The 27,119-nt window shown below is 41.6% G+C and overlaps 2 protein-coding genes across 4 annotated transcripts in view; one reads left to right on the forward strand and one right to left on the reverse strand.

Annotated features, from left to right (window-relative positions):
* enpp1 (ectonucleotide pyrophosphatase/phosphodiesterase 1) overlaps window positions 1-27,119 on the forward strand; it is a 200,770-nt gene that overhangs the window by 120,886 nt on the left and 52,765 nt on the right. The gene's annotated exons all lie outside the window — the stretch shown is intronic.
* The window catches only part of ppp2r5a (protein phosphatase 2, regulatory subunit B', alpha isoform), a 45,772-nt gene that overhangs the window by 1,604 nt on the left and 17,049 nt on the right, over window positions 1-27,119 (reverse strand). For all 3 annotated transcript variants that reach the window (XM_071919046.2, XM_071919044.2, XM_071919045.2), the window contains exons 2-12: window positions 20,579-20,775; window positions 11,683-11,784; window positions 11,486-11,578; window positions 5,660-5,790; window positions 3,614-3,673; window positions 2,782-2,890; window positions 2,087-2,140; window positions 1,862-1,912; window positions 1,646-1,765; window positions 1,235-1,362; window positions 368-469 (exon numbers count right to left, since the gene is read on the reverse strand). In XM_071919046.2, the coding sequence (XP_071775147.1) occupies window positions 368-469; window positions 1,235-1,362; window positions 1,646-1,765; window positions 1,862-1,912; window positions 2,087-2,140; window positions 2,782-2,890; window positions 3,614-3,673; window positions 5,660-5,790; window positions 11,486-11,578; window positions 11,683-11,784; window positions 20,579-20,719 (1,091 nt within the window). In that variant the 5' untranslated portion in view covers window positions 20,720-20,775. The remainder of the gene's footprint in view (window positions 1-367; window positions 470-1,234; window positions 1,363-1,645; window positions 1,766-1,861; window positions 1,913-2,086; window positions 2,141-2,781; window positions 2,891-3,613; window positions 3,674-5,659; window positions 5,791-11,485; window positions 11,579-11,682; window positions 11,785-20,578; window positions 20,776-27,119) is intronic.

The raw sequence follows: 27,119 nt of genomic DNA on the forward strand, positions 1-27,119 counted from the left end.
CTGGTAGGAGAGAAAACCAGCAGTAGACTTGTCCTGATGACCAGGATTGAAGACCACTGCGTTAGATCAATTTACTCTTTCAGAGAAAAGTCTGGAATTTTTTTTTTGATGCATTGTACATTAGTGTATATGAAATGATCCGAGGGATAGCGTTTTGAAAACTGTACATTGTGCACACTTTCAAACTGGTACAAAGGCCTTAAGGGTAACCATTGAAAATGGCCCAGTTGGCAACAACTATTATCAGGTTAAAGAGTGTTCAATTTAATTCATCATATTCTTCATACCCTGTAAGTATTACATCTGTTTTAAGCAAGAAAACGACAGCTGTTGCTCATGTTGCTGCTGAGACATGAAGTCTACTCACCGCTGTCTGTCTGCTTTATAGGAGGCTGTCAACTCATCAAACAGTGTGCTGTTCATCTCCATCAGTGTCTTCAGCACATTGTAGACCAGCGCTACAATTGTCCTTCAACACACAAGAGATGCGCTGGCATCAATAACATGACTATAAAACAAAACACATAGCACTCATCGCATGCTAGATAGTGGTCATTAAGGTTGGGGTCAATTCACTTTAAGTTCAACATGTTAGCAGAAATAGCAGTTCATTAAATGATAGAGAATTCACTAAATTAGTTGAATTTTGAAGAAAACTTCCTTCCTGAATTGATTAAATTTAGCATGAATTGCCCAATTCATATAAAATTTTAGAATCAATGTATTGTCTTAGGGCATGAATCCACATTATATTATGGCACACCAAGTCCCCCTTCAGTGACCTCAGAAACAATTAGAAATTTTTCTAAGCAAAGCTTGCAATAAGTCATTGGTTTACAAGGCAAAGTAGGAATAACAATTGCTTCCTGGTAATTGAAAAAGGCACAGCTGTACGTCTCCTGATTCAGTAGCAGCACACAAGATCCTCATTCTGACTGGGACGGGTTGAAATACAGGGTGTAATCCTATATTACTTTTGGTAATGGATCATTTTTAGAGAAGCTTGGGTGTGTTACGATTTTATAGAATGGTTACTGACACATTCGTAGTGTATGAAAAGTTATCTTCAAGTGGTACATACATTTAAAAAATAGGATAAACCAAGATCACTACCTCGCTCTCTAGTTACTACAAGAGTTAGCATGGTGCTTTATGGGAATTGACAGCATGGTTAGAGATATCTTGGCTGAGACTGCTTGGCTGAAAACAACCCTTTGTATACTAGAGTACTTACGGATTCCAGTGCTCTTTGGAGATTCTGTACAGGCTACCGAACATGATGGGAAGGACCTTGTCGATGTTCTCCTCTATGAGGCTGAGAATGTACTCGTTATTCCAGAAGTAAAGCGCTCGCTCAGCTACCTGTGAGGACAGCGACAGGAAAGAAGATGGACTATTGGTCAACAAGTAAAATGCATACATGAAATGTACAACATTTTAGGAACACAGATTGACTGGGATTGACTGTGCAGATGAAAGCTATATTTCCTCTATTGAATCCACTACATTCATGAAAGAGAGGTGTAGATGAAGGGGATGAAACAGGATGAGGAAGGATTTTAAACCCTGAAACAAATGACACATGGATTGTGCACAAGGGAGTGGAAGGTGTGTAGCTCTGTGTGTGTGTGTGTATTCAGCGTACCTGAAAATGTGGGTTGGCCACACATCTAGAGATCTGTTTGAACAATGGCTCCTCAATTTTCTTGAATTGCGTAGGCTCAATGACATCCAGAATCTCCTCAATTTCACCTAGGAACATCACCTAATTGGATAAGAGATGCAGAATGTCAGGATCTGATTGGCTACTGTCAGAACAGTGCCAGACAGCGCATGGTGTTTTTACAGACAGACGTAATACCTCTTTCTGGCTACAGGTTTTAGGCCAAAACTTCAACAGCCCGCGGATCACCTGCATATGCATTAGAGAATTTGTTTTCAGAGCATGTCCAAAACAACAAACAAAAAAAACAGTCTGAGTGGGTGGCTGTTAGTGTCCACTAGAAACTTCTCTGCAGTGTAGAGCAAGTCAAACATGCTCCAAGCTGTGTGCCATATTGATTGGGAGGAATAATAGAAGAAGTACCGGCTCAGTGAGGGTAGGATCCTTCTCCAGGAACTGGACAACGCAGTAGGCCAGCTGAATAACAGAAAACAAGTACTGTAAATATACAAACTACACAAAAACACTGACATAAACTGTCAGCAGTTTAAACTACTCTGCTGTAGTTTAAACTAGGGCAAGAGTTCTCTAACTTTTTCAGGTCAAGGATTTACCGGCACACAATTTTATAAGACTGCATCCCACAGAACCCCATCTGAGAAGACTTCTGGTGTTAGAATTTAGTTTATAGTTGCAGAACTGTCTGTACTGCAGGTGGAGTGATAACAACAGTGGGGAAAGGAAAACCTTCTTATACATTCTCTCATTGTGGTAACTTCTAGGGAGAGAAATAACAGTGAAATTAAACTATTCCTTCCTACTCTTTTGCTGGGGACCCCTGGCCACTCAAGGACCTGTGGTGGTTCCTCGGCTCCACAATGGGAACCAATGAACTGGGGCTTGTTCATTTCACAGCCACTAGAAGGTGCTGTAATCCAAGGATTCCATCATGGCCTGCTTCATCCTGCTCACACAGTTCTTACTAACAGCTGTCTAGTTTAGTTACACATGACATCAGTTCCTTTCTGTTCAGTTTTGAATGATACAAATTATTTAGAGGATATACAGCCAATATTACTGGTTATAATTAATTGGACAGTAAGGAGAATTTTCCCTACCTGGGCATGAAAAAGGGCCAGTCCTTTAGCGGTATGCATAGGGATGAGCACCTTCATCAGGAACTGCTTGTGCTCGGCCTTCAGAGGCAATGCAAACCCATTGATGATACTGTAGAAAAAAATAACAGCACAATGTTATTACAGTAGCATGCAGACACACAAAACTGCAGCATGAACCCTATACTCAAAGATCAGAGCAAGAGGTAGCTGTGTCAATGCGGTAAAGAAATATGTAGAAAATTAAATGCAATAATAGCACCAAAATGATAGGAGAGAAGAGAAGACAGGGGGCCTGAGGGGCCTTTTAGCTTAGGACTGGGAGAGCAGACGTCCTCAGTGTGATGGGACTTGGTATGATTCTGCTGAAGGATGTTTAAAACCTTGAAGCCTGGATTAACTGCAGTGAAACTATGACGGAATGACAACCAAGTTGTTACGATACTTATGTGCAAATTAATTCAATTCCACTTCATAAGTTGATAAAATGTTCTTCCCCGAGTGAGATACCCACCATTTAAATAAAAAATGGCACTATTGCAAAATGCCTGGTAGCAAAAAAGTTTAAGAAAATTATATTACTTCTTAAAGGACAGTAGGCAACTTGAGTTTATATACTGGATTCTCAGTATTTTTGCGAGTCATGTTTTACCCCTAAATGAGTATATAGCATTCTTAAGAAGTCTTAAAGTTTTGTTAGCAGGGTCCCAGAAAAATAATCCTGAGTGGGGTAAGCAGTTAAAGCCAAAGGATTTTGATGGCGATTGTTCTGCATGACTGAGTTTGGTCATGTGACGTCTGGCTTTGTGTCACATGACCACACGTCCTTACTCACCTTCCCAGGATCTCTAGGAGCTCAGCCACTCCATTAAAGTGGTCAGTCTCATAGATGAACCTGCAGCAGCAACAAACAAAATCGACAACAGAAATTATGTAACACACATGAACCCAAACGAGCAGGACAGCTCTAAACACAGAGTGCACTGATCAGGACAGTTGATCGAGGCTGTTTCCATTTGACATACCTCCAGTGAAGAGAATACTGCTTAGTTTCCTCTTTGAATTTTGTTAAAGCTATGCTCTAGGAACATTGGCTTTTATGTGTGAACATTTACTCGTGTTCTCTACAGAAATATTTATAGATGTGGAGGATGGGGATGACCACCACTAAATTAATTAGGACTTTGTTGTGTGTCCTCATGGTATGCAATATGACACTGATGTACAGCTCTGTGGAGAATGGAGTGGGAAACATGTAAAATGTACCTATTTGTACCCAGGGTGAATTCCTAGAAAGGAAAAGGTACTCTCAAAGCACCACAAAAGTCCATCTGGATGTGGAAGCTCAGACCAACATCGTTGGTCTCTGATTCACTGTCAGTGGAGCAATAGAGCAGCTCCATGTTGTATGACATGGATTACAGTCTTATCTCTAGTTTTGGTAGACAGGTGTTTAAGATAAACTACTTTGACTGACCTAAGCCACAAGAATAACACATGTAAATTCTGAAATTCTCGGGTAATGCCCTTTAACTGGCTGAATAATGATTATGTGGAAAAAAATTAAACGTGTTTAGCCATGGGCCTTAAATCACTGCCTGTTATGCAACCTAATGACCCAAAAGCATTCACCTCCCCCAAAACAACGCTTTGTTGGGTAACCCGTTTTCATCTCGCTGGGCACCCATGGCATGCAGTGCCTGACAACTGTGGCACTATTTTTAACCCCAGCGGCAGATGGTCAAACCGTTTCGCCATGCCACTTTGCCTGTTGGAAACGACATCAAGTGCCCCCTCTCCCAGTCACCTAAAGCCCATTGTCTCACAGCAACCAGAGCGGTAAAGAATCAACATGCTGCTGTTGATACTATCTGATACCTACACCCGTGTTTTTTTTTGGGTTACTGAAAAAAGCGTTGTATTAGGGTGAATTCTGTTTGGGCCTTTTACTGTCAGTGTACAGTAATGATTTTTCCCCACAAAATCATGATTCAACCAGTTAAAGTAGATAACCAGGCCAACAGATTACCAATTTGCTGTAATGTAACGATGTGAAATGAGTGGATTATTTATTAGAAACTTCCATCAAATTGGGACCAATCACACGTGTAATGTGTTAGGTAGACAGTAATAGAGAATGGGGTCAACCAAAAATCAAAACAGAAATATCCATTACATCTTGTCACGTGGGCACTGTGGCTTTGACACTTGCACTCCTTACTGTAGGTTGCTTGTAATATTGGTGATCTAGGAGTTTAAACTAATTCATCTGTTGTACTCATGGTAAGTTGCTCTGGGTCAGAGCACCATGCCTAAAAATGTAAAGTGGGACTGAGTGCTGCGATACCCAGTGAGTCGCTGTGGACTTCTGCCTTTCATGATAACAGTGAAAACTGTCTCAAGCTCATGTAGGAATCCTCAGTGTGATTCTTGATGCCTGACCTAAAAACATTTAATCTGCAGATGTGCAGAGGCTCCGCAGCGGGCTCACGCATGTCCATCGATCGTCAGCCCCAAGCTGCTGCCCACAAAAGCCTGACTTCCTACCAAGGACTCTCTGAACATAAAAGTTCAATTTCCCACCTCAGCTGGGTGATGACAGTTAAAAAGAAATGAAGGGGACAGGTGTAGGGATCTAAAGACTGTTAGGGAGGTAAGAAAGGCTGCTATGTGATTTTTCAGTTTTTTGTTTGGACACACAACACCCATTGATTTCTAACAGGGGATTACAGTTTTCCTTCTTTTTTTTAAATATTCCTGATCACATGCTTAACCAACACACAGGTACCCCCCTCCCGTTACTGCAATAGGATTTCAAACACAGCTTGGTGAATCCTGGTGTGTTTCCTCCCATTTGTTCCCAATTGAACATTTCTCTCACCGCAAGAAAATGTTGTTGATCTGCTTCCTGATGAAGGCCCGCAACCCCAGGAACTTCCCATAAATCCGATGCAAGATGGTCTTCAGGAAGTCCCTCTCCCTTGGGTCCTCACTGTCGAACAGCTCCAGGAGCTGCAAGGATGGACAGAGATAAAGTTTTGAGCTACATTACAAGCTGTGACTTGTTTATTTTGGATTCTCCAGGAATTCTCCTCAGTGAGTCAAGGGCAAAGTGCAGAGGACTAAACTAGATGAACCACTTAAAAGAATCAGTGAAAAACTGGGGATGCCTTTTCCAAACAAAACAAGCAGTATGTCCACTGCATAGCAGTCATTTGTGAAGTCAAGTAAGTATAAATAATCAAATCATATCTTACCAGCTACCAACATCTTATGTAACAGCCATATGTGAGCCTGAAGGCTCTGTATTGTATATAGATCTAAACCCCTGGCATAAAACAGCTATTTTCAGCAATGTGCGATGAGTCATTATTACAACACTGTTCAGGACAGCCAAGCAGTTTAAGAATATGCCATTGAGCCCACAGGAGTATTTCTCAGCTCAGGACAGCTTCAGAGTGTGGGGCTCATCTTCTGTTGGCTTGCCATCAGCACCTCAGTCACACGGTTGACAACTTGACATTCTTTTTTTAAACTTGCATTTAACCAGGAAAAGATTTCACTGAGCACGCATGCTCTTTTTCTGCACTAACCATGCAGTTACACACATTCACATCTGGGAGCTATGTGGTACAACCAGTCTTCCACTGTTGGCAACTGAGCAGCTCCACTGGAGCAACTGGAGGTTTGCTCAAGGGCATCTTGATGAGAGTTATAAAGGGGAGGGAAAGCATTACCCGTTTCCTTTTCCCAACCAGATTTTCCCAGCACACCTGGGAAGCCTTCCAATCACAAGCCTCCTTAACTAACCTTTAAGCTACCACCACCGCCTCCCATTACAAATGGGGCCCTATAATGTAATTACACTCTCTTCCCTTGCTTACATCACTCCACTATTACCAATATTACAAAAGCAAAGACGCTGCTTCCAGTAAGGAATTAAGAACACTTGCTCTTTATTTGAAATAAGACTGACCAGGTGTATCCAGGTGAAAGCTACGAGCCCTTACCGATTCTACCTATTAAACCCTCCTCATGAAGGCGAGATCTAGATGAAGGGAATGAGATTGGTTAAAGAAGGACTTAAGCTATAAGACAAATGGGATTTGCAAAAGGCTGTGCAGCTCAAAATTAGCCAGGTGTTATATTTCTACACTCAGTGTTAGTGTAAAACTTGCATCCTTGCTGACCTGACTGGACAAATGAGGTTTTAATCTCTTTACTGCACGGCAGATAATCAGTGAGGAGGAAAGGGGATATAGACATTGGACATAGCAGTATTGGGAAAACAGACATGCAGGGTGCCTGAGGTAAGGGTCAATATTCAATCACAATAGTCACAGAGATTCAATCTCTCGGTTTTGATCACACTGGGATTTGGGATAGGTTTTCTCCTGAGCCTGACCAGTGCATGTCCCTGAATAACACATCAGCTACTGTAGGACTTCCTTGAGAAAAAAAGCATCAAGTTATATCCATTTGTAGCAAGACATTTGGCACAATGATAAAAGCAGGACACCAAAAAGAAGGATCTAGAATGAGCCCACAAAGTCTCACAAATCAGACAAAACCACAGAATAATTTCACCTTAATGTCCTCCATGCTTCCTCTCATCCATAGCCTCATTTGACAAGGCTCTGATCGCAACTAAAACAACTGTTAGATCAAGGCTGCATACAAATGTCTGATTTAAAAACTTGATGGCACTTAAGAGAGTGCAAACCTGCACCAACGCTGAGCAATTCTCCAACCTGCAGTTACACCTAAAAACATCAGTCCCATCACTTACATTTTAAGTTAAATTGATTTCTTGACCCTGCAAACACACCCATAGGATTTAGAATCAAGTCTCTATTTCCATTATTTTTGTACTTATGGCAAAAAAAATGCTAATCGTCTAATGACAGAAATACCAAATCTGCATCACCACCAAAATCTTAATAAGTTGTTCCTGTCCACCATATGTCATGGAAATCCGTTCATAAGTTTTTGAGATATCCCGCTAACAGACAGACTAACAGGGACAAAAACATAACCGCCTTGGCAGAGCTAAAAAATTGTTCACATAAAAGGACTGGATAATGGATATTTAATTTTTCTCTTTATAGCTTTAATGGCATGGCAAAAAAACACCAAAAAAAAAAGCATATTTGTGAAGGGCAGCTCAGTTAGAAAACCTCTATATTGATTCTCAAGCAAAACAGCTTTCTATTTTTAAAACCTCTCCCACTCTCCCACTGAGACTGGATGGAAAATGTCATTTTTTTATGGCTAAGGTTAATCTTGTACTGCATCAAGCCTATTAGTAAATGCAATTTAATGCAACTAAGATAACAGATGAGAATAACGCCATTTTTTATCTGAATTCAATTGAGAAATGAATTGACCTTAAGGATTCTAGTGAAAATACGCAAGTTACATTTGTTATTTAAATAACAATAATAAACAGCCTGTGTCATAAACACAAGCAAATATAAAAATCCATGATTAAAAATAACACTGTATGTGTCTCACACCTTGACAAACAGCGAGCACGAGGCACACACTGTAGGTAGGGGGAAAAAAAGTGTCATTTTATCTGTATGTGTGAAGCTGTCAGGTTAATGTGTGAGTGTGTGTAGCAGTGTGGTGTGTTGATTGAAGAGGCTGAGGGAGGAAGCCTGTCTGGGGCAGCTAGGTAAACACGCTGTGTATCCACAGGGAGGTCGTGACCTCCGGCACTTCCTCTGCACAGAACCCTATGCCTCAGTGCCCCCCAAGGTGCAAACAGCCTCTTCTCCCCTTTTCCTTTCACTGCATGCCAGCGGAGCGATGGTGCGGTTTAACAATAACCCCTCTGCATCAGGGCAGAGCATGTAACTTTTTGTCTACATGCAACAGTGGCTGCTAAGGTCCAAAATTCAACAACCTCCAAATGATGGGTACTAGCCATATCCAAAGACACCAAAATATAGTTTTCAATTTAAACTGAGAAGGGTTTTCATATGATTCCTTTAAACCTTTAGTGGGAATAAGTTTCGCCCGAGGCAATGACAAGATTTATTGAGTCAAATTATGAGTCAAATACCATTTCGCATTTCGGGATCAAACTGATCAAAGCTGACATTCTCTATACCCAAGTCTGAGCATGGAACATACAAAGGTCAAGACTGAAGAAAAGAAAAACAGATTGGAAGTGTGTAGGGACCCCCATCTCCAAAACAGGCGCGTTTCAATTAAGAATCTTCATAAACACGTCTGAATACATTAACTGAGGAACTAAATTACATGGAAATTAATGAAAATCCTATCGTATTGCAGTGAATTAGGTATGAATTCAAATGTATCAAATGATAACATGCTTCTGAGCATCTCAGAATTTTATATTGTAAACCATAAACTGAAAAAAATAGACCCTCCACACAGACACACACACTAACATTTTACCAGTCATGTGGGGGATGCATTTTCCCTGGCAGAAATGCCTTAAATACACCCTAACCACGTGCCAAAATAAAATGGGACCACAAAGCTGTGGTTCTGCTCTGAACTCCACATATGGTTCTTTTCCCATGTCGAGGGCTGTTTAGTGAACAACTACAGGGAGTGGAGAAAAAAAATAACTGAAACACTTAACAACATATGAATATCAAGTACCTAATAAGGAGTAAGGCAACCCCAGGGTTTCTGCCAGGAAAGTAGTTAGTGGAGGTGCTAAGTGCCTTGGAGGGAGGAGGCAAGCAGCAGCACAAATAATAATCACCGCTAAGGAGCTTTACTAAGTCAAGCAAGGCTGGGTAATTGGTGTGATGTGCAATTTCATATTTGACAAGCCAGTATAGGAATCTAAAGCCACCAATGATGGGAATGGATGGATCAAATCTGAATCAAATCTGACCCCTACAACATTTCCCAAGTGGAAAAAACATAATAAACCTCTTTGCTCTTCCCAGACATTACAGGGTGTACACCATAGGGTGCACTTGATCCGATGAAACGGCCTCATATTCTTTGGCAGTTATACAACCATGCAGTGTAATCATCAGACCTAATGACTCCCAGGAGATGGCTACCCAAACCATTACAGATCCACCATGTTTAACCTTTGGTAGCAGACACTGTGAATTTAGGCATCCTTTGGATTTCTCCAAACATAAACTGGTCCAGATATAAGGAAAAGGGTGAGAGACTCAGGCCATATTACGTTTGTCAACTGCTCAGGGTCCAGGTTCTGTGCTCCTTACACCAGGCTATGTGTCAGTGCAACCTCAGATAAAGCCCGGCCATAAATTATGGCTTTTTTGTTGAGACTGTGTCACAGAGGTTGTGTTTCAATTGTGTGGTAACAGTCTGTCCCTGTCAGTGGGCTTTGCCTTGCTGTTCCACTGTATTCGCCATATGTTGTCATGACTTTTGAGATTGCTCCCCTTGCCACATTAAATAATGTTGCTGCTTTTGTGGCTGATACACCAGCAATTTGGTCCCTTGCAAAGCTGGCTTTGTAATTGTGATTTAATTACTTCAAGTTAAACTTCCTGTGGCTGCATGGCAGCCTGGTGGTTAGAGAGACCGTCCCATAACTGTAAGGTCACATGTTTGATCACCACACCACCAAAATGTGTCCATCCCTGTCAAAAGGTCCATGAGCAAGCCACTGAACCTCTGCAGACTCCAGGGGTGCTGCTCCTGGCTGCCGATGTGCTCTGACCTCTCCAGCTAAATGCATTTGTATCTGTGAGACTCAAAGGGATATTTGAAAACGCAAATTCCTAATTACACTGTGTGTATTATGGTTATTGAAGTACTCCAACGCATGGGCCTTCTTTCCCCCAAACCTCTACCTCATTTCCCTAGCTCCAACCACAGTCCCCTTCTCCCGTCCTGAAGAGTAAACAACAGGGAGCTATTTAAAGCTCCCCCACGACACACTCACATCATGGAAAGTCAGCCCAGGCACCTCGGATGTGGCCCAGCCAACATTCCAGGCCCTGTGGTCCCCGTTAGCTGCTTCAGTCTGCAGCTTCACACAGGGGGAGAGCTGAAGCACTCCTGCAGTGGGTGGGTTGTTGTGAAATACTGAGCCAAGACAGATGTAGCCTAGCTACAATGGATTGATGGAGTTTTGCTGGCTTCACAAAAAAATCACATCATGTTTTGGTCATTATTGCTATAATTTTTACCCCATCTTTTCACCCCTGATGTAATGAATAGTGACTTAATTGAACCTTTGTAATATTACAATTCCAGGCATTTGACTAAGAATGCATAACAACCAATGGAAGCTGTCAATACATAAAAACTTGTGTGGCAGGTGGTGCGTTTTGCTATAATTTGTTGGCCAGTTTGCCATTAGCCCACTACCTGAGCAATTTAAAGCATTATTTACTTACCAAACAGGTTTGGTAACAATATACAGTATGTAGCTAGGTAATATATCTAGAAAGATTTTTGATAAGGTTTGATAAGGTTTGTCAGCAGCGTCTGTTTTGGCTTAAGGAGGGTTAATTACCTCCTCACTAACATTCCTGCACTGATCTATGAGGAGTTATGAAAATCAATGGCGCTGACACATTACTACTGTGAGGTAATAACACACATTAATTTGGCAAACCTGTTGATAAAGATACTTTTACATGATTATTATAATGAAAACTTAAGGCTGTGCACAGATGGAGTCATGCTGGATGTCTTGGACAGAAGAAAGGGTTGATGCCATGAAGACACTTACCTGAAGAACAAACCTCTGATCAATGTGGCGCTTTGCAATGCTAGGTTGAAAGTCTGGGTTCTCCAAAAAGCGCAGGAGAAATTCATACACAAGCTGGGAAAAGAGAGAAATACGCACCACATAAATAAAACACACAATGAGGTAATGAAGAGGGCAATAAAGAGAAGCCCAGACAGGTTGAAGTATCAGATCCTTACTTGTATGTGAGGCCATGAGGCCTCTAGAGTGGGTTCATCCTCCTCTGGGTCAAAATCAGGGTTTTCACTTGGCGGAAGAGTCCGGAATATATTGGTGCAGATCTGTGAGGAGGGAGATGCTTGTTAACAACACAGACACTGGGTTATCAGTTGTAACTAAATCATGGTACACATTCTTATTAGCAGCTACATCCCAGGAGAGCATTTACTAAAGAGAGAGATACATAACCTGACATTCACAGATAATCCATCAACAAGTGAGCAGACATGCAGCCTAGAATGCTGAACTTTGATGGGATAAAAGGATAAAAAAGGTTAATTGAATAACATGCTATGTTTGCTTAAGTGTGTTGCACTCATTAATGACTCATTACTGCACAGGATTGGTTCAATAACTAACAACAAAGACTCTGAAAAGATCTAGCATTTAATAAGCCACTGTGCATCAACTAAGACTTCTATATTTTGCGGCTCTAACTGGAATGCTTTCATTTCGAAACATTTCTAATAGTGCCAAAAGGGTAAACCTAACTTCAAGTCTTATGACCAAAAAATAGTCAATGGATGTAATGTCTGATTAGATCTTTGGGGTCCCAAAAATAGTTTAACAGAATATGTGTGGAAGCTGGCAAACAAAAATATTTTTTGATGACAATGCTGTTATTAGACTGCAACAAACAGTATGGACTAGGACTGGGGGGCATTAACTGTTCCCATAAGCAAACACTCTCATTTATCAGCATGACTGAACCAAAAAGTGCCCAGGTGCAAAAAATGTGACAAAAACCTGAAAAAGAGGAGACATTCTGACACTTAATTTGTCATGTTTGGTTATTTTCATCCTATGCACTGATTTATACTTACAAAGCGTGGGCACAAACCCCCCTTTTGGTTATAAAGAGGGGGGAAAAGATACCTAATGAAGTGGTGGCCAACGAGCAAGTTCAAAATAGGCAAAGGAATCATCAGGCCAACTGTACAAGACATTACTTGGAATGAGAGAAACTGGGTAAAAATGCAGGGTGATTAATGTATCTGAAACAAAGCAGGTCATGACAAATTACCCCCGAGTCACAAGTAATGATCCTCACTGGCCTTTTTATGGAATTACCAAGCTGCTGCTACACTGCTAATCATAGAGGTCAAGTCATTTATGAAGGAGTTGATGTAAGGATTAAGTTGCGAAAAATCTTAGATGTCATCCAAAGACGTGGATTTGCTCCATTCACAACGGATGGGAAACTTTGTGGTCTCAGTAGGATTTCCTTTTAACCTTGTTCACATCAATGGCCTATATTTGCAGAATTGCTAATAGATGTGAACCAGAAAATGTGCCCACATCCCTGGAAAACCACTCTGGGTACTGTTTTAAGTGTCCACAAAGACCACGCGGGTGATGGAAGTCTGGCTATAGCACTAAACGCTCTGTGATTCAAAAAGCCTATATGCTCAATCACAGGTATTGTGGATCTGAACACCTGAAGATTGAATGAGAAACAATATTGCTCATTATATTTTGATGAATGCCCTACAAAACTGATGCTACCTCCCAGGAAGCAAATCTTATATAAAACACACAAGCATAAATAGCACTGGCAGCTGACCAAATCAATGCGGAGGCATGCATCTCTTTTTTCTTCTGGATTGTCGCTAGGCATGTTTCATTTAAGTGAGAGAGGATGTGGAATAACATTACCTAAACAGAGAGGGGCTAGATAAAACCATCACAGATTCTGCATGAGCCACAACTCCCTATTAAAATTCTGTGCTGAAGACGATGATTGTAGTCAGGTCATCACCACCACTATCACACCCTGTTATTTTTAGCCAGGGTAAATTGGAGAGTGACACGCACAGCAGAAGGGAGCAAGAGAGCCTGGCATTATGTGCGTGGGTATGTGTGTGCGTGTGTGTGTGGCTGCACACGCTCACATATAGGAGTGAGAAAGACAACATCCAATTACCTATTGGCAGCTGGAAAATCTAAATGACACTAATAGACAAGGAAAGTGGCAAAGGAATTTTTAACGTGACAGTGGCCCAACTTTTGACATGCTGAAAAGCTTCCAGCAAAACTTTCTTAGGGAATATCAGTTTTGAGTTAGTTGGAAGAAATGCCCTGTATGGAAATGGTAAAAACAAAGCATGGATACCAATTCACAGATCAGCTAATTAATTTATGGCCTAAGAATTGTAATGCCCTAAAAGATATTGCAAAGATGCTCACTACACCAAGCAAAACACAGTGTAATTAGCCTCTAATAACTGTAAGAGAACTGGCTTATAGAAAGTTCAGGTCTCTGGAGAAAAGTTTCCAGAGGGCACAAAGATGTGTATGATTACAGATACAGTAAATAACAGCTTATTATTTTCCCTTTCTCTTAATCTTTGGATGTAAACTGCTGAAGATCCTTCACACTAAACCAGGGTTTCTGAAGCTACGGGAGACAATCACGCTGTGTTATATCACTGTCTTGGTGGAAGCAGTAGGCGGGTGTGTGTATGTGTGTGTGCGTGCTCGTGCGCACAAGAGTGATGGGTTGAGCTGGAAAGACAGAACTAGCCCTGGCTATGCACTGCAGGATAAAATAAAGAGGAGGAGAAATGGGAGAGAGAATAACAGCGAGGAGGAGGAGAAAAGGAGAAATAGAGGAGAAAAACACTAATTGCAGAAAATGGAAAGAGGGCAAGAAAAAGAAAGATGTTGCCTAGATGAGGACACAGATTGGAGTCTTTCTTTGGTGTTCAGATGAGCAACCTGCCACAGATACCTCCTACTCACACCCAGCAGACAGAGTGATGAGCAATAACAGAAGGAGCCGGAAGGGAGGCAGATTTACAAGCCTCCAGTCAGTCAGCGTTTCCACTCCTCACCGCCGAGACACAGTGAAATCTATGAAGAACATCTTGATGCATATATATAGTTCATAGATAAGAAACAAAACCAAATATACAAAATGAATACAAGCTCATAACAGGTCTGAGGAGTATAGTTGTAAGCACAGGCTACTGTACTTGGATTATGATTTCCTTGACTGGGTCTTGCTGTGCCTGGCTCAGAACTCAAGACTTTCCAAAATGGAGAAATGGAGCTTTTGAGCTATCCTACTCCAAACACTAGACTCTGCTCAGCTAGCCAGAGCCATCGTTGTGTCCACTAGTGCAACATCTGTGTGACCCTGCCTGTCTCTGTCTCGGTTTAATCTGACCTGGGCACGTTAGGCCAGATATTGACTAGGCCTGACTCGTGTGATATAGCAACCACATAGGATGACAATTTTCCACTCTCAGACAGATGACAACCAATATTAGGCCAACAATAAATTCAACTTTATGTAAGGTGTCACTCCTCAGGGACACCAGCACTCAGATAAGAGCGGCCCACCTTCTACTCCACCGTAATTGCTTTTCGTCAGCGTCTGCACAGTATGCAGAGCTGATACTAAACAAGATGTCGAGGCAGGTGAATAAATCGAAGCCCTATCTCTTTCAGCTCTCAGTGGCATATTACTTTCCCTGGTGTGAGACGCCTCATTGGCCGAGTTGGAGTCACATGACCCAGATCCCAGGGTGGGTTGCCAGGCGGGACATTACGCCTCAGTGTGATGCCCATCTTGCCACTGGAGTGCCCCAGGGCCAAATGCTCACACACTCAAGATAAATGCTAAGGGCTGATGAATGCCAATGAAACACATGCATGGGTCTAATTTGAACTGCAAATTAAAGCCTGGTATTACTAGTAATGTGCAACTATTGTTTCACAATGATCATAATAACCTTTTATTTAGCATAATCTCAAAGTATCAGTTTCAGGAAATATGAATGCATTTAACTGTCACAAAAGAGGCTCCAGTGGCCTGTCTCCAGTCAGTGTATTAAGCTGTGTATTCCCTGGCCTACAATCTCTGATGTTCACCATCTATATAACACAATGGGTTATGTAACTCACCACACAAACATTACGCATGCCTATTCAAGTCTCCACAGTCAACACTCAAATGGATTGGAAAATAACAATGGCTAAGGATAGAGAGAACAGGAGAGAAATATCGTGGAAGGATGGGAAAGATGGGAAGTGGCTGAGAGATTTCTATGGTGGGGAAAAAAGGGAGAGAGCAAGGGGGAGAGGGTGATAGCAATGTAGGGGGAATCTGGCACGGCTGCTCTTTAGTGACAGCGCTGGCAAGTGAAACCAAAGCAGGCTTGCTGATGACAAGGGGGGCTGTAGCTCTGCATGGGGTCAGTTCGCGGGTGACTCTAGTAGTACCAACACATGGCAATGCCAGAGTTGAAAGTATTTGTGGGAAACTAAAATAATCCTATGATTAATCAGTGGCTCTTTGTGTGTGAGAGAGAGAAAGAGAGAGAGGGGTGCAACATTAGAAATAGGGATATAGAGGCTGGGAGGGAAAGTGAATAAAAAGGAAATAATAGCTCAAGCACGCTCTACTCAAATAATCCCTGTCTTTTCACTCTTATCCCTGGCATACAAACAGGAACAACTAAATTTGAGATAAGCTATTTTTTTTTTTTTTTTTAAATATGTAACTAATAACAGAGTGGGCAAAAGAGGCAAAACCCATGGTTACATTGATGAGAAACCTGGCTGTTTGTACTCTCAACAACCTCAATGATCAAAGCAGCCCTCACTGTAGCAGCATAATGGACTGCACTTTAAACACCCACCTCTTCATTACCATGTGATGCCAAGCATGGAGTATCCGGGAGAGCTATTACCAACCCGGCTGTCTGAAAGCACAGCTGTTATTTGTCTAACCTCATTCAGAACCTACAGAACCTTGGCTCTTACCTGGGTTCCTGCTCTCGAACTGGACCCATGTTCCTCTGTTCTACCTTAAATGGATAAGCCAGATTATGAAAAAAGACCACTGGCAACACCTGAGGAGCAGTCCTAGTTAACGTGTTCACACTATTTCACTTTTTTTGGTTGGGCAAACAGGTGGCAGTAGCCACAGCTGGAGCCTAGTCCAAGAGGTCGGTTGGGCTGAGTTTGCCAAGTTCAGCCAAGATAAAAAATGTTAAGCAAAATGAAATATGCATGCACCATCCAGGGCCTGTAGGCAAGGCTCATCCAGCAGATGCCTGAACTGCTGCTTTGTCTCTGGCTTGCTGCCTGAAACAGAAGTCTTCTGGCTATGTTAGCTTAATATATATGTACAAATACTATATAAAGAAGTTTGTTGTGTTTGTTCTGTTCGCATAGTTTTGATTACTACATCGATATTGCCAGTAATGCTGACATTGTATAACATAAAGTCAGTTTGCCAGTGATATACAGTAGTAGTAATATGGTCTTATCCATGTTGGTTAGTAATCTTGTAATTGTTTGAAGAGCTTGCTAGCTTTAGCTAGCAGTGAGAAACTGGGAGTCATAACTGATTTACGACATACTCAGGGTGGGACACAACAGGTATGTTAGCTTGTACAAAGTATTAGAACTAATTTATAGTTTGTCTCCCATACCCACTATAACCAGAGACATAAATAACATTTTATTGTAAGCTAGCTGAAATTGTAGCTGGTTCTTCATCAGTTCAGTGATCTAATTTCATGTAGACATAAACTGTACTGTATTTGTTCCTCCGGGTCTTTTACAGGAGACTTTGACACCTAGGCAGGTGGTAAGTGTAAATTTTTAAGTTGTAACTTACATCTATATTGCAACTATTTCAGTTAATGCAACTGTTCAAATTTTGCAATGTGTAAACTTGGTGAGAATTAACGTTCAAACTAGCCTACGCTTGAACTTACAGTTAACTGGTGCAACAGGATGAAAGTGTAATTGCTGTCACCTAATAAAAAGTACTCCTGGTTGGTATGGAGATAAATAAAATGTTTACATTGTAAAGTAGCTGACTGCTAACATGAGCCAACATCATGGATAGGTGAACCACTTGTGTGAGCAGGTCCTATCTTCAACATCATGAAGTGCTCAATCCAGTTACTGTAGCCTCTGATTTGGACCTTCTTGGGTAAATTGGCCTCCAGCTCTGCTCATCACTCAACAAGGTCAAAGGACAATTTTGGTGTATATTTATTTTGGTTTAGAACCAGAATGGCACAGCGCTTACTTGGCACTGGCATACCTAGTATTGTTCAGACTGGCAGTGCAATTTTTACATTACATTTTTACACAGTCAATGGGAAGCGGCCGCAAAGTGGATGGAAAGTGACTGCTTTAGAAAGGTGTTGCACCTGACATCTTTTTAGGCAGCGCGGAGCACTGTCTAAAGTTGAAAACAGTTAAACTTTTTAGAGAACACATAATGTGGTCTGCTTTTTAGTAAACAGACTAATCACAAAAAAGAAGAGGCAGGGTTTCATGATACGTTGGCAGCTGAGAGTTCGCAATAGCAACCAGAATGAAAATGGAAAAAGTGCTGGTAGAAAAGTTGGTAGTAGTTGTTATTCGAATCAAAAAGAGTAGGTATGGAGCACATTAGTTGTGTGGTGGATTTTCTGCTAAGTGTTTGACAGTTGGGCATAAGTGCTGTTTGCTGATAGTGGCAGCTGGTTATTATGGAAACAAAGTGCACATTGCATGACCTGCTTTTTAAAATTATTAGCACAAAATGTAGTTGAGGGAGGGCTTTTAATACAAAAAAGCAGGGTAAGTGGCAGTGGCCTTTAGGTGAGAGAAGCAGGCTTCTGAATTTAGGTCTGCTGAAAATCTGGGCAGGGAAAATGAATGAATAACATTCTGCCCTCCCTCGTGGCAAGGAGCCCTTGAGCAAAGCACTCGATCTCCAATGCTGAGGAAATAAATAGGAAACTTTGCCAGGTAGGAATGGTTTATTCATGTGGTGCTTTGTTGTGAGGACATGTTTGCAAAAGCAGAATGACTACCAAAATGAGCTAAAAAAAAAGATCCCTGAAAGAGTAAGCTGTCAGTTATATAGAGATTTAATTTCCCATGACACTCTTCCTATCAATCTCATTTTGCTTTCAATTGCATTCCAATCACTTAGTTCACATTGCTTTTCAGTTTGTATGCAAAGTATTTATGTTAAACTAAACTACGTTATGCACCTTAAAAACAACAGTGAGAGAGTCAAACTAACAGAGAGAAGGGCTCCCTTTCTCCCTAAATCAATAGTTGTAAGGTATGACTCTGATTATTACCTATAGCCCATTAGTAATCTGAGGTCTCCTTGACTCAGCTAAGGATGTGCTCATTCTTATCTATCCACCACGGTAATCTGCAATGTGGACTGAATCACGGCAGCATTGAGTGTGATACTGAATATTGCGTTCTGAATGTTGCTCATGAGTCATTACTGGACTGTGGGAGGGAACTGGGCTCCTCAGGACACCTGCTACAGGAACACAAATCTATACCATGCTGGCCTAAAGATACTTTGCAGGAGTGTGGATTGGTGGTTAAAGAGACTGGCTTGTAATAAGATGCTCAAAAACTAGATCCCTGCAATAGCCAATGTGTCCATCACTGAACCTCTATCTGCTCTAGGGGTATCACCGACGTTGCCCCTGCACTCTGACTTCTCTGGTGAAATGCATGCATAGATGTATTTCTCAGGGGAATACGTGAATTAAAAAACCCTAATTACACTGTGTGTAATGTGACAATTGAAGAAGTCAGGGGGCTTCCCATTTCAAAGCCACATTACCAGGAAAGGGAGGCAATATACTTAGGACATACTTAGTTTGGCCAACACAATTTTCCCATATGACACGCATGTCCTTGCATGTCAGCCAATGTGTAACGCTCAATGCACTTGCCCTGCCAAGTAGGTTAAACCTAACTGACAGGGAGAGCACATTTATTTTCATGGTGACCACTTTGAATGGGTGGTAAACAATGCTGCAGTGAAGAGGAGAACAATGGTAGATTATAGGAAAAAATCTGCCTGTACTGAGCTGGCTGGTGAAACACCTGTTTATCAAATGTTCCTGTTTGGTATTCCAATACCATGTTCTACACTCCAAGAAAAGTCACACACCTAAAATACAGTCACTGAGTGATTTTCTGACAGGTTAGAGTTTTGATAGTTTCCCATGCATGATGAGCACAAAATGTGTTTGCAGAATCCTAACAATAAATCTGATTCATGAGGAAAGAACCCTGAAGCTTTAAGAACAGTGAGGTGCATAATGCAGAAATGATCACACCAGACAGAGATGTCAATCAAAAAAATGACACCACACCTAGTGCTCCCTAAAATATCACGTAGCACAGGCACGCATCACCTGAAATGTTATAGTAACTTATCTTGACATGGAATGTATTTTAAGATGATTTGGCTTATAAATGACTACAAATGTGTCCTGTATAAACAAGCTTTAGGCTTTGCTAGTGGACTAGCAAAGGGGGCTAACTGGATTGCTCTAGTTTGACATCAGCTTCAACAGTGTGTGTAGGTTCAGACAAGGGCAAAAGAATGAATGTGATTAAAGTGGCTGGGTGAGGAAGCAATATCGAGCGCTGTCAACCAAAGTCTTTCACCTTCCAACCAAGTGCACACTTAGTTACTTCAGATTGAATAAGGAAGAAATGTATATTCAGAGCTGCCCAGCACTGAGCTCTGGGAGCTTTTCCCTTGGTTGTTAACAAATGGTTCTTTCATCCTGCCCCTTTGAAAAATGAAATCTTGTCCATTCTGACATCAAATACTCTACTCTTTTTGATTTCCTTTGATGGCATAAACCTCTCCAAGGGCTTTGTTGTTGAAACCTACGATAACATTGAAGGTTCTGTTTTGAATCACATTGAATTCATGTTATTTTCAAACAAATGAGAAATCTCAAAATCTCCCCATCACTTTTGTAAAGCTCACATCCACAACCGCCAATTTGCTTGCAGTGACAGCAGGTCTTGGTGTTTGCATAGAGCAGAAGACTAGATTTGTGTCCTCACCATATTGGTGATCTCCGGGTATGCAGACTCCACCAGCACCCCCCTGTTGGTGGAGACGTAGTCCACTAGCTCATTAAGTGTGGCCCTCTTGATCTCCTTGCTCTTCAGGTCCGTGACCGAGTCCATGAAGTCAAAGAGCATGCAGCACTGCTGGAGCTTCTGTGTGAACAGATCCTGCTGCTCTGTGGACGGGGCATCTGGAAGCACACAGGGAGGGAAACAGATTGGGTTATTGCTGATATAGACTAGGTAACATCATGTTATGCTGCTATGAACAGATTACAGATGAGACAAGTGAGGGGATGATGATTGTAACTGGACTCATAGGTTGTGTGATTTGCTTTTTTGGAATAAAAACAGTAAGAAATTAAGGTAGTGTATTTTTTAACTTTAAATTCTCACAAACATGGCAGATTCAACCAGGCCTGAAATCAGTCTCGACCTCATGCAAAATCAAATTTCTAGATATCCCCAGCTAATTCTAACCCTGCATGGAAAAAGGACTAAAGATATACTGTCACATCAAAACAAACCCTAAAAAGTCATAACTGTTCCAGTCAACAGGTTTATAGCACACTATTACATGGACAGCTAAGTAGCCAGACAGACAGAGAGCGAGACAGACAGACAAGACAGACGGATGTATTATGCCACACAGAGGCAGCCCAGTCATTCCCGGCTTTGATTGTAAAGCCTTTTATGGATTAGACGGTGAGTGCGTTCAGGGTTATTAGAGCTGTCAAACTTGACCCCAGCTAAGCTATAAACAGCATTTGGCAGCTGTCCAGAAATGCAGTGACACACTGTACAGTGATGTTCTGTTCCAGCACAGCACCAGCCTATAGCCGTAGACACAGGACCCTGTCTCTGCAATGATAGCAGGAGGATACAACTGAGTGTACCAACACGGCAGGTCTGATTTACAGCCACTCACAAACCCAACACCCACAGGTTCAGAGGTTACGCTAATGTAGATGCCATCCAAAACACATGTTGACTCTATGGCGTGTACTGGGGTAAATGACACTGCAAGTCAATGTTGGTGTCTAAATGAAATATTTTCTGAGATCAATCAATCTCCATCTCATTACCAATTCCTTATTATTGCTGTCCCCTTATCTCTACCAGAATCCTACCCCCATGCATGTGATGTGACTAAACCCCTTCTGAGGCATTTCTCAATATAGGCTACTCCCAACATATTGCTGCTGTCTTGTGAAAACCTTGTAACTCCAAGTTTGGTGATTTTCATGTTTTAACTTCAATTGAAGGATTATATTGTCTTCTATAGGTTAAGAAAACTCTACAACCCCTTCCTTTATTGATACGCTGCAGCAGCAATATGATATATGCTAGATACTGGCTGATGACTAATGGGCAGGCTATTGAGGCTTATCAAGTATTGATCTGCACCCTGTCCTCATCAAACACACACACACACACACACACACACACACACACACACACTCCACTGCTGCAAAGAGAATGTTGGTAACATCAAAGGAGTGGACTCGTGCAAGGTGTGTCGTGGTGCAGAGTTTCTTATTGAGAGGCAATACATTTCTACATTATGCAACTGGACAGCCATTTCCCCAGAAAATACTGTGGCATGAGCACAATGCACAGGCAGGCACGGCCAAAGAATTCCCAACGACTTTCACACCTAATGAAAATGTTCCAGTGGTGTTGAAGGCTGACGAAGTACTGACGCAACTGAATCCGAACAGGTCGGATCATTGGCTGCTGCTGTGAGAGAAGTCGATATCTGAGTGTAACTAGACCTAGCCCACTTGTTAACCCACAAGTTTGCCTTAATGTCAATTTCCCAAAGTATCACACCTCAAAGGATTCCATACTGAAGGGCACTGTCTGACGCCAAACTGGAACAGGAAGGAAAAACCGAAGTTGAAGGACCATAATGCCCCTGGACAGAGCGTGCAGTGAGGTAGCATGACACATAGCTCACATTCCTTCCCTGTATGTGCATAAATAGGCATGTTGTAGACTTGTCTAGGGCAGGGCGTCATCACTTTGGGCAGGCATGCTGGATTCAAATATTAAGCGTGATGGCTGGTTTCTATGCAGGCCTTTTACATGGTACCCAATTTGAACATGGACAAAGCAGGTGCACAACCTTGCATATGGGTAGAACTTATCTGAGAGCCTCTGAGACAGAGTAAGAGAGAGTAATGTATTCTAACTGTACTTTAAGTCTGAGCAAAGTTTTTTTCCATTTGCGGATCTTAAGTTTATCTTCCTCTCTAAGCATGCTGCACAATTTTTCCATGGTTAGAAGTTATTAAATTACATAAGAAGACATAACCTTAGCCTCAGTCTCCCGATGTTATCAAAGGAGCCTTAGTCTTCCTACTTCATGGAAACAAAACCAGGCAACATTGAGGCATGGCCTTCACATATTCAATATGTGCTTTTTTGTGAGCTTTCTGAAGAACCAGAGTGTATGTGAAAAAAGGATTTCCTCTATTCATGTGGATTCATCTTCATCCTCCTGGGAGTAGAGATGGCTGGGCCTGTTAGATACAGTCTGACATGTAGATACTTTTCCAAATGCAAAGCCATTTTGGCCGTTCAGAAACGGACGTGTTAGTGTACAAATTCCTTAGGGTGCTTAGGAAAATATTCCCATTCAAACTAATTGATATGAATCTATGGATGAGAACAAAGAGAACAAGAGCGCAATTGCGAGATTAGATAGAAACTCTAACTGGGTCATTCCATGTCAACTCAACCAGAGCTCGGCGGCTCGAACTTTTGATTTTGATCATTTTTCTCCTGGTGGAAGATATACCGTATTTCCTCTAATAGTGGCCTGTAGTCAATTAAAAGCCGGGTATCTGATAATGGCCGGGGCCGTGGTCGACACGAACAAATAAAGGCTGGCCTCAAATACAGGCCGGGGGAAAAAACAAAGGAAACAAGACTAGGTCAAAACCTAGTATGTGGCTGGACCGTGTCCGTCTCCTCTCTCCGCCGCTGTCCTCTCCACCGCGCCCACGGCCCGTATTGATCCTCCCGATCCAAGCCCCGGACCCCCGCCGAAATCTCGGCCGGATCACCGGGAACACATCGGCGCCCAGGCTCAGTTAGCTTCAGTTAGCTTCAGCTTACATGCAAATAACGGTGGATACCGGTAAACTCCTGGTGCCTGTTTGTAACTGTAGTTTGTAGTAACGTACAAGTGCCACAAGATGGCTCGGCCGGCGGAAGCCTCTGGAGCATGCCGTCGTCGATTACCGTAATTATCGTAATGCATTGCAGTAACAAAAAAACGTCTACCTAACGTACCCCAACAGAAGCAGATCAGAAAACAAGGAGGCTTCGTACTAAAATATGAGCAAATATACTTATCAAACAGAGGGAATTAGAAATAAAGGCCTGTCTCTAATATAAGCCTGCTTCCAATAAAGGCCTGGTACCCTCTGCAGTTGAGGTAAATAAAGGCCCGGGCCAATATCAGAGGAAATACGGTACATAAATGATGAAGAAAGCCCAAATGTTAAAGCTCACTGATCATTATTTACTGAGTTTCCCCCAATTTTGTAGTGGAGTGAGGGTCAAAACGATAATTTTCGCCTATGATTTGGAGCAAGTTTAGGGGTCTAAAAGCGACACTGAGAAAGGTAGCAGCTCCACTATTTTTCTTTTACAGAGAGACTTGGAGGTAGACTACAAGATTCTGTCAGTTTCAGCACTTGATTTTGTGATGTGTGCCTATGGCAGCAGCCGAAAAACAGAAAAAACACGAGTGAGGGATTTTTCTGAAAGTTTAAATATCAATCACTCCAAAAGTATCAAAGATACCTCAATATCCTTTTCCTTCCTGGTTTAAAATAGAAATATCTCAGTGTCTATGCATTTGCAAGGCCCTGGGTGTTTTTTTCTCTTAGATAATGATCTGTGAATATAGCTCCAGAATTAAGTAGTCACATTTGACATGTTTTCAAAGGTCAAAAACCAACTGTGTGACACATGGTAGGAAGCTAGTCTTTTGTGTCCATAAAGAAGAGGTTCTGAAGTAAAAATAACATAAAAATTGGAAATGTATCATTTTCCTTCATTAAAAAAAAAAAATAGGGCAAATATGACAAAAAAAAGTATATGTTTTCCAGGGTCAGAAATACACTACATTGGCAATTTGTGACAAACCAATACATTAATTGTTGTGCAGAGGGCCTGTAAATTGAATTAAGAACTGTTCCTCTCATGAAATTCACGGCTGGGGGCAGAAAGTGGCAAAGTCAGGTCACTCACTCTTGGACGTGTTTGCAGGATCCTGCGCTTCGTCAGATGGCCTCTAGAGGGCGCGCCATGGGGTCTGCACAGGATCTGTGCTTGTTTTTTGTCACATTTGCCCTAATTTTGTTTTAATGAAGGAAAAAGATACATTTCCAAATTTTATACTATTTTTACTTCAGAACCTCTTCTTTATGGACACAAAAGACTAGCTTCCGACCATGTGTCACAGTTGGTTTTTGACATGTCAAATTTGACTACTTAATTCTGGAGCTATATTCACAGGTCATTATCTAAGAGAATAAACCACCCAGGTCTTTGCAAATGCATAGACACCAAGATATTTTTTATTTTAAACCAGGAAGTAAAAGGATATTGAGGTATCTTTGATAGACTTGTAGTGATTAACATATAAACTCTTAAAAAAACACTTGTGATGTTTTTTTTTTTTCATTTTTCAGCTACTGCCATAGGCACACAGCACAAAATCAAGTGCTGAAACTGCCAGAATCTTGTAGTTTACCTCCAAGCCTCTCTGTAAAAGAAAAATAGTGGAGTTGCTACCTTTCTCAGTGTCGCTTTTAGACCCCTAAACTTGCTCCAAATCATAGGCGAAAATTATCGTTTTGACCCTCACTCTACAAATTTGGGGGAAACTCAGTAGATAATGATCAGTGAGCTTTAACATTTGGGCTTTCTTCATCATTTATGTATATCTTCCACCAGGAGAAAAATTATCAAAATCAAAAGTTCGAGCCTGCAAAGTTTCTGAAATGTGGTTGATTTGACACGGAATGACCCAACTACATCAAGCTGACAATGTCCCATATGGATTTCCTTTCGGTGAAAAAATAAAAACATACAAAAAATTAGGTTACCTTATTTCAGAGCAACAAACAGATACCTTGATCTTAAGAAAAAAAAACAAAAAAACAAAAACAAAAACAGGAAGCCTTCACTCCCATGTGACATGTTTTATCTTGACATCACAACTACAATGTAACCTAGATTATAACTAAGCCCAGGAACCACATTAAACCACATAAAAATAATCACCCTGTATTTCACTGTATTGTATTTCTGACTGATGCAGTTTATGGCAAGCTTCAGGAATCATTCGATATCTAGATGTAATAACTAAACATCGAATGTCATTACCACATATGGACATGAGTAAGAAATTGAGAGATACAGGGGTGAAAGGAGAGACAGATACAGGACAGGATATACCATTATGCCCTAGGTCCTTTTAGTAGCTCAGTACATCATAGACAAACAGGGCTATAGTGGTGTGTGTTAACCTCTGAAGGTATAGGTGTCTTACGGTTAAAATCTTTCGAGTATAACTGCCTACTTTGGGAGGCAATCACGGTGCCACTGGAACTGGAAGAGCCCCGGATTATAGGGTCCAAACTTTTCAGTATCTTAAAGATGACAACATGACCTCAGCTGACAGACACAAGAAGAGTCATTCTCCCCAACACAGTAATTAGTGACAAAAGCCTTTTGAAACAACTGCTGGTCAAAAAGATAAGGAATGCAACAGGATTTATCGGTAACTTCAATGTTAACTGAAATTTTTCTTTTCACACAAACAGTGGCTGAAAATTGTCATACACATGCTTCAAGCTAGGGATGTCAGTTTCGGTTAATTTTGCTTTCGATAGGCCGACACCCATTAACCAGTAACTAACCGGTTAATTTTTAAGAAAAAACGCAAAATAACGTGAAATACAAGAAAGTGGCGCTTTCCTTTTAGTCCGGCGCTCCATTGAATTAACTAGTGCAGTGCCCGTTCGCCCCGCTGCTGCACAGAGCGCTGTGCGCGTGTTTATTCGAAGTTTATTAATAATGAACGTGTCGCGTGTCCAAATTGCACCAAATCCAACACTGCACGTCCTTGGGTCCCCAGCAATACACCCACCAAGTGTGAAGTAGATCGGACGAACGGTTCTCGAGATATGCGAAGGACACACACACTCACTCACAGACAGACTCACAGACAGACAGAGATTCCTTGCTTTAGTAGATAGATGAGCTTTGGCGCCACATTTCGAAGCGCTGTCCATTTGCTGTAATTTGCATATAAATATCTGCACTTGTTATGCACGCCGCAGCGTAGCCCGTTTTAATATTAAATGCTGACTCCGCCCATCTGGGCCAGTTTCGGCAGAGGGAGGGGGCTACGCTGTGTGTGGCAAGCGCTGTGATCGTCAGACCTCTCTGGATTAGACAAGCAAGTAGAGAAAACCGGCATCAGCCGAACCAATTTATTGCCAAATGCTTT

The sequence above is a fragment of the Centroberyx gerrardi genome, chromosome 18, assembly GCF_048128805.1.
Source record: "Centroberyx gerrardi isolate f3 chromosome 18, fCenGer3.hap1.cur.20231027, whole genome shotgun sequence".
Lineage (NCBI taxonomy): Eukaryota > Metazoa > Chordata > Actinopteri > Beryciformes > Berycidae > Centroberyx > Centroberyx gerrardi.